The sequence below is a fragment of the Puntigrus tetrazona genome, chromosome 6 (assembly GCF_018831695.1).
Source record: "Puntigrus tetrazona isolate hp1 chromosome 6, ASM1883169v1, whole genome shotgun sequence".
NCBI classification, from domain to species: domain Eukaryota; kingdom Metazoa; phylum Chordata; class Actinopteri; order Cypriniformes; family Cyprinidae; genus Puntigrus; species Puntigrus tetrazona.
Genome location: NC_056704.1, coordinates 2,780,538 through 2,788,165, shown reverse-complemented (window position 1 = coordinate 2,788,165; position 7,628 = coordinate 2,780,538). Strand labels below are relative to the sequence as shown.

Below are 7,628 nucleotides of genomic sequence, written 5' to 3'. Positions count from 1 at the left end.
AATAATAATAAGTAATGGCTTTGATTTGAACGGCAAAAAGACATTCCAAAATAATATAATGGAATAAAAATAAATAAATGTACATTTTTAGATATCACAATTCATAAATTTCCAATGTAGTTTACAGATGTGAATTCACTATTCTATACAAACTTTTTTCTATAATTCAATAATTTAAAGAATCCTGAAATAATAAATGTATCAAAAGTTAAATGTATCATGACTGTTTTAAATATTGATAAGAAACATTTTAGAATTTCAAATTTGAGTTATTTTGTCCTTTTTTTAATTCTTTTTTTATTTTTTATCTGTAACTACATCAAGTTAATCTTAATCTAAATGAAAATGAGAAATGTTGCTGATATATGGTTTCTGCATAAATATTAAGCAGCAGAACTGTTTTCTTTTAGTAAAAATTATTCTTTATCAGCATATTATTATGTTTTTTGACCGTGTGAAAAAGTACAAAAAAATTAGGCATAATATAAGTTAATTTGCAAAAACTTATTGTGCATTCCAAGTATTATCAATCAAAATGCAGTTGGGTTGTTTTGCTTAAGTAATAACAAATACATGTAAAGAATTCTACTTATAATTTATTTAAATCTAAAAATACTTGGGTCACACATATTCACACCATCCTTCTCTCTTTCACAGGTATCCAGAAGCGAGAGGCTCTCAACTGCCACAAGATTCTCCACTTTGAGAACAAGTTTGTGGTGGAGACTCTTATCTGTGAGCCGTAGGGTGTAAAGACAGCCGGGTAACAAGTTAAAACCACTTTTGACAAATTCCACTGACCCTTCCTCTCCTTCCATTAAATATCTTCCTATTTCCCCAGTTAGTGTGTGCGTGCGTGCGTGCGTGCGTGTGTGTGTGTGCTGCTCTCAGATTTGTTTCTCTGTATAGCAACAATCAATATTGCAGAGAGAGAGAATGAGACTGAACGCCAAGAGCAATATAATGCGTAGAAACATTTATGTGTAGGCAAATATCTGGACCAGTTTCTCTCTTAGTAAACATTTTTCTGTGTCTGAGTTTCTGTTAAGCAGGGAGCTCCAAGGGTGTGTGGGATGTAACGTAGGAAAAAAAACAAAAAAACTAGTACCACGTTGACCATGGGAGAGAGAAGGACTTACAGAGGATAAATGTACAATGAGATCTATAAAAGATGCACTAAATGTTTAGTGTTCGTTTAAAACTGTGAAGCGTCACAGATACCAGATTATATACTGGAAATATATTTGACTAGAGATTTGTGATATATGGCCAATTATTACATGTAAGAAGTACACATAGAATCGATTTTTGTACTAGCTTCAATTTAGTCTAGATTTTTATTTTAAATGACAGGTTTTGCTCTGCTGTAAGTTAATACACTGCTGAAACATCCTGTAGTGAAGAAGTAAAATCTATAGGATGCAAAACATTTTTTAAATCTTAAAAAAAAAATAAAATATAAAAAAAAAAAAAAAATCCAAAAGCATAAATCAAACGTCAGAGTACAGACTAATAAAATGTGTGACTTATCACTTAGGGGCTGTTGAGGTATTGGGAGTAGACTGATGAATGACTTCTGTAAAGATTGTTTAAAATTACTAAAATGTCTACCAGTTCAACATGAGTTGGAATGATTTATACTTTGCACATAACCCAAAAAGGTTTTAATGTTAAACATATTAATACTAATAAAATTTGACCACACAGTTTGCTGTCTCAATTTCTACTTTTTTGCAGCATCACTGTTCTAGCTTTTATTAGTTTGTTATTTTTATTTGATATTTTGTTTTCATATTAAGTTTAAAGTTATAAGTCAGTTCCTTTTCAGTTTTAATATAATAAGGTAAATTATCCCGCTATATTGAAATGTTGCTTTGATGACTAGCAGAAATCACTATTATGGTATGATGGACAGTTTAATATTTATAAATGTTCAAATTAAGCATCATGAAAGTTATATTGCGAAAAAAGCTACAGCTTTGCATCACAAAATTCAATTTTTTATGCATTAGCACTCCAGTTTGAAATTTTCTAAATTATATTTAATATTCTGGTTTATGAAAATGTGAAGAAGGAACAGAAAAGCAAGACCATGGAATGCCATTGTGCATTATTAATAAATTCTCATTTAATTTAAAGTGTAATTGTTTTTTTTTTTAAAGACATTTCTATATAATCACTTCTTATTTCCCTTAATATAAAACCCTAAAACATTACCTTTCTCTCGAGCTAGTCTAACCAGAAATCAGTTCCTCGCCGCATCTTGTTCTTATCCGCTCCAGCACACGACCCCTGAACGTAGAGGAAGCACGAACAAACAGACCAGATATATCCAGTTTATTCTCCATCAGCAGGAAAATCACAGAAATGATCAACATGCAAGACTCGATTCACACACCCTCGCCACAGACCATTCATTGAAAATAAAGATTTGCACACAGACAAGCAAGTCAGTCACCAACGATCCAGAACCGGTGAACTCGATCGGTTGCACGCTCACATACACGCTCACACACACTTACATATAGACATCAAAGTACTCGATAGAAAAAGTCTCTGTGCATTAGTACAGTTTGTTCCACATTATCAGCATGTGGGTCCGAGGATGTTTTAAAACTTGGGCTGGTTTCTGTTTTTTTTTTAGTATCTCTTCATCCAAAAATCAGTTCTTCACATTGTATAAGGTCTCCCTAAGATCACGTGCATCTCTTGTGCTTTAAAAATCTCTGTAGCTTGTCGACTGAGGACTTTCTAACTGTGCCTTTGTTATTGCAGATAAATGGGGTTCTCTTGTCTCTACACCACTCATACACCAACACAGTAGTATTTCTATATAAATCAATATATAACGTACATATAGAATAGTCTCGTATCTTTAAGTCCACAGTTGGTCAAAAGGGATGAATCAGAGGTTAAAGATCACAATACACATGTTCTTCCTGAAGGACACCACATCCGGTGCTGAGTTTCAAGAAACCACCTCTCGCGTCCAAAAATATGACCATCTACGAACATATCTTTATGGCACAAACTTCCTGAACAATTTAATAGTTTTTTTTTTTTTTTTTTTTTTTAGCTTTTTATCATACATACAAAGAATACACATACTTGCAAATATTTCGAGCAATAAAATCTTGTTGGAAAGAAACGAATGTAAAGGAATGATGAAAAAAGTATTTTAAGGTTGTAGTCGGTCCTGTTCGTGATCCCAAACGCCACTGAAATCCTTTGGTATATCCTCCTGCTAAACATAGCGAACTGAACTGCACTCAAAAAGAAACTCAACTCCCAACGCAATGAAAAACTTAGGAAAAGAAGCCCACCTGAATCTACGCGTCTCTCTCTCTATTACCTGGCACCACAATATGCATAAAATCCCTGTTCTGTCATTCTTGGCAAAAGCTTTTTCTGTCGGTTGCTGGTCAGTGGACAGCGCGCGGTTAAGAGGTGACGTAAAAGGAACATGCACATTCAAGATGGCCGTCTTCCACGAGAAAGTACAACTGTCCTTCCCGTTCCTCCAGAGTAGACGGATAGGAGCGAAAGCAAAGCGATCACTATCAACACAAGTCAAGCAAACCAACACTTTTCTGATACATGTTTCTAAGAGACGGAAATTAAGAGATGAATAAATGTTCCTAATGTATTTATCTTACACATTTGAACAGTTCTTTTTCCCGTTAAAATCGTCGCCACTGCAAGTTCTCAGTCTGTTTGTCTGNGTGTGTGTGTGTGTGTGTGTGAGAATGAGGAAGATGATGGACAGAGGAGCAGTGGCGCCACCCGCTGGCTCAGTCAGCGTAATGCATGATGGACTCCACGTAGTTTCCAGGGAAGAGGCCCGTGGTGCCGCTCATCACTCCCTCGAACCAGCCGTCGTCGTTCTTCTTGATGACGTAAATGATCGCCCCCTCCTGGAAGGACAGCTCGTCTTCTTTGTCGCGCGTGTAGTCGTAAATCGCCACGACTGATGAAAAAGAAAAACGCAATGTGGTCGAAATTCTGGATACAGCACAATATATTCACATTTTGGTTCTACGCCAATATTAGGGATTTTTTTCATTTAGCTTCATAGTCTAAATGAATATTATTATTATAGTCACGATAATAATAACAATAGTTTTATGCATAAATAGGAGAATGAGCCTAATATGGTCTTGACTATCGACAAGGACATCTGGTATCGTCAATAAACAATCGTTTATACACGATAATGTCGGCACCACCCTATAATGTACCTTTCTCCAGGTAACTGCGAGGGGCCCATGGCGGGTCTTCTTCAGCGTAGGGGTCACTGTACTCCACCACCGCTGACTCTTCCTCATCGTCGCCCTCCTCATCCTCGTAGTCCTCTGGAGGAGGCGGGGGCGGGGTTGCTTCCTCAAACTCCACCTCTTCTGCAGGAGGCGGTGGTGGAGGAGCGTCCGAGACTAAAATGATGAACAATCAAAACATTTTTAAGATGCAAGCCATTTCTGGGGGAAATGGATAGCTTCTGTTTGCTGATGTGAGACAAATGACTCATGCTGGATGGGGAAGTTACGGCGGAAAACAGAGATTAGGGAGTTTTAAAATTAGAGAGGGTAGAATAACCACTGACCTCAAAACAGCACTATTAAGCTATTTTTCTGAAAAGGGAACTTCGCTAAGTCCACTAAGATACACACTACAGAGAAAAACAGTCAAAGCTAGTATTTTCTCCAACACTACAGGTAATAAATTATACTTGACTCTTTCAGTCTGAACTAAATATTAGAAACAAACAAATGATTAGTCTAATGCTAATGTGCCAGTTCTATAGAATTACTCAAAAGGTTTTAGTAAGTGATCCTTAAAGGAATAGTTCACCCAAAAATGAAAATTCCGTCATCATTTGCTCACCCTGAAGTAGTTCCAAACCTGTAAGAATTTCTTTGTTCTGCCGAAGGCAAAGGAAGATATTTTGAAGAAAGATTTGGGTCACCATTGACCTCCACAGTAGTGAACTGTTCCTTTAAGTCATCACTTTGAGCCATGTCTGATTTAAAATGAACCAAGAAGAGGTTCATATACAAAACGTAGACTGTTAAAACAGCAACAGCTAAACGAAACAGCAGCTTTTCTCACCTTTTCTATAAAATATTGTCTGTGGTCTAACCGATGCAGTGTAACACACAAGGTATCTTTTCCATATTAATCAGAGTTTTAGTCCTAACCAGCCATGACAGGGGATTCTATTTTTGTAACAGTTTCTATTTCTGCAACGCCACGGCTTATAACTAGAACATACTACATGTCCAAAGAAAATCACAGTTATTGCATGCATTAACACTATGATTTAGCAGGTTATTGGTGGATCAAATCAGATGTGAAAGCAACAAATCTGTGAAATTCAGAGACATTTTAATACATAAACACAAACGTGCGTGTTTAAATAGCATGCAAAATCTGTTAAACACTAAAAACATTCATTAATCCACCACAGACGTTTGCTTGGATGCCCGTTTCTGGTATGAAAAAGTAAGGTAATGTAACTTCCACAATTGAGCACTTTTCTTGTAATTTCATGTTGACATCTCACAATTATTATTTATGTCTTACAATTCAGTTTTATTTGTTTCAACCATGAAATTAATAATTTAAAAAAAACACTAAACTATACACTTTGTATCTGTATATGAATTTGTATCTTACCATGTCGACTTAAGAGACATAAAGTCGCAATTGCAAACCACAAACTCAGAATTGTGAGATTAAAAAGTCACATTTGCGAAATTAAAACTTAAATATTTTTTTCTGCAACAGAAATGGGCTTCCATACATTAGAAATTGTTTTCCCAAACCGATGACTTACTGGTCTCCTGAACCCGAGCCACAAAGCCCATGAGCGGTAGCTGGGGGGTGATCTGGAGAATAGAAGGGGGTGGAGGGGCCATAGGGGCTACCCACCCCAAAAACAGGGGCAATTCAGTTCAGAGAGGGAAAAAAGAACGGGAAGTGAGGAAATAAAATGAAAAACAAGGAAGTTGACAGGAAAGCAGTAGGAGATGGCAAGTTAAAGAAGAGAAAGAGAGAGCAATCAGATCAAGCCAGTAAGATTAAATGATAAACAAGCCCCTCTTCTAGCTATTATTGTATTTATATATCATTATATGGACACTTGAGCATGTCTAGTGCGTCTACCTTGGTTTTGGTTGTAGTGTGGCCCTCCATTGAGCTGGTTTTGGATCATGTTTGGATTTGTGTTCTGAGGCATGTTGTTGGGCTGTCCGGTAACTGATGACGGCCGGCGATAGGGCAGGGAGCCGCCCACTGACGGCGTGGTGTGCCGTGTCATTGGTCGGTTCATACTGTAAAAGTGAGGACCATTGCCTGAGAGACAAAGAGAATATTTATGAATAAAACTAATTTTGTTGGTTATTCCTTGAATCACAGGATACACGCCAGGCAGACCACAATACATTCAACGATATGTGAAATGGACTGAAAACACAAGCTCTGACCAAACCCTAGTGAGCCACCTCACTCTCCTCTACCTTCCCAGGCAGCATACTAAATGAAATTAAACCTCATAATTGACTGATGTGGATCATACCACACAGATAGCAGGTCTGCAAATGTAGCGTTCATGATAAATAGATAAGAGACACAATTAATGGTCACAATTAAAGGGATAATTCACCAAAAAAAGGAAGATTCTATCATTAATTACTCGCACTTCCTTTTGTTCCTAACCTCCAAATGTCTATGACCCTCCATAATCAGCGAAGCAACTGACACATTCAAGGCCCAAAATGTTAGTAAGGACATTGTTAAAATAGCCCATGTGACATCAGCGTAAGTTTATGAAGCTACGAGAGTACTTTTTGTGCCAAATGATGTAAAATGTTGATTTCTTTTAGTTATTGTATGCATATTTGGGTTTAAATTAGTATGGTTGGCCAAAATTGCACGTCATCCTTGTTCAGGCATGTTCACTAAGACTTTTATGTACAGTGTGTGTCTTCCTCCAAGGTGCAGTGCTTCTGGGTTCGTCTCTTAGCTTTATAAAATTAAAGCTGAACCACTGATGTCACATGGACTATTTTAATATCTGTATACTACTATTCTGGGCTTTGAACAGTTGCTTTCCTAAAAGGCTGTCTTTAAAAATGATGCTTAAAAAATTCTAGGTAGGCAGCTCACTAGTTTTGGGACAGAGCTATAGAGAAAAACATGGCCCTCAAACCAATCAGTTCATGTAAATGTGTTGATCAATAATAAATTCCTCACAAATCTCATGATAAAGAGAAAGACCCCAAAGTAATCCCTAAGAAGCACGAACAGAAAGTAGAGATGGACCAAATGATGTGATGGAGACAAACGCCATTGTAATCCAATGTAATCCAACCAAGAACTGGAGCGTAGATGCACAGCGAGCCAAGACACCAAGCTCATGCAGGTGAAGCTTAGGTGGGGTGGAGGAGGGATGAATCCTGGGTAATGTCGAGTCAAACATGTATGATAGCGTGCAGGTTGTCACTCAAAGATGGACGAGTGTGGAGATGCACTTAAGGAGGGGGTGAGGTGACTCACCTTGAGCGGGGGTGCTGGTTGCAGCAGCGGGGTTGGTGTTGGTGCTAACGGGGAGGTTGGGGGGCAGCTGTGGG

The 7,628-nt window shown here is 37.5% G+C and overlaps 2 protein-coding genes across 3 annotated transcripts in view; one reads left to right on the top strand and one right to left on the bottom strand.

Annotated features, from left to right (window-relative positions):
- Positions 1 to 1,706, top strand: part of LOC122347517 (integral membrane protein 2B-like) — a 6,276-nt gene extending 4,570 nt beyond the window's left edge. Inside the window, exon 6 of the mRNA XM_043242875.1 lies at positions 658 to 1,706. Coding sequence (XP_043098810.1) covers positions 658 to 746 — 89 coding nt within the window. The 3' untranslated portion in view covers positions 747 to 1,706. The remainder of the gene's footprint in view (positions 1 to 657) is intronic.
- Positions 1,707 to 3,709: 2,003 nt separating this feature from the next.
- The window catches only part of LOC122347518 (abl interactor 1-like), a 7,440-nt gene continuing 3,521 nt past the window's right edge, over positions 3,710 to 7,628 (bottom strand). Inside the window, exons 1-5 of one of the 2 annotated variants that reach the window (XM_043242876.1) lie at positions 7,555 to 7,622; positions 6,163 to 6,351; positions 5,834 to 5,920; positions 4,239 to 4,430; positions 3,710 to 3,967 (exon numbers count right to left, since the gene is read on the bottom strand). In XM_043242876.1, the coding sequence (XP_043098811.1) occupies positions 3,792 to 3,967; positions 4,239 to 4,430; positions 5,834 to 5,920; positions 6,163 to 6,328 (621 nt within the window). In that variant the 5' untranslated portion in view covers positions 6,329 to 6,351; positions 7,555 to 7,622 and the 3' untranslated portion in view covers positions 3,710 to 3,791. Of the gene's footprint in view, positions 3,968 to 4,238; positions 4,431 to 5,833; positions 5,921 to 6,162; positions 6,352 to 7,554; positions 7,623 to 7,628 lie in introns of those variants that run through there. The other variant, XM_043242878.1, reaches the window with a different exon arrangement.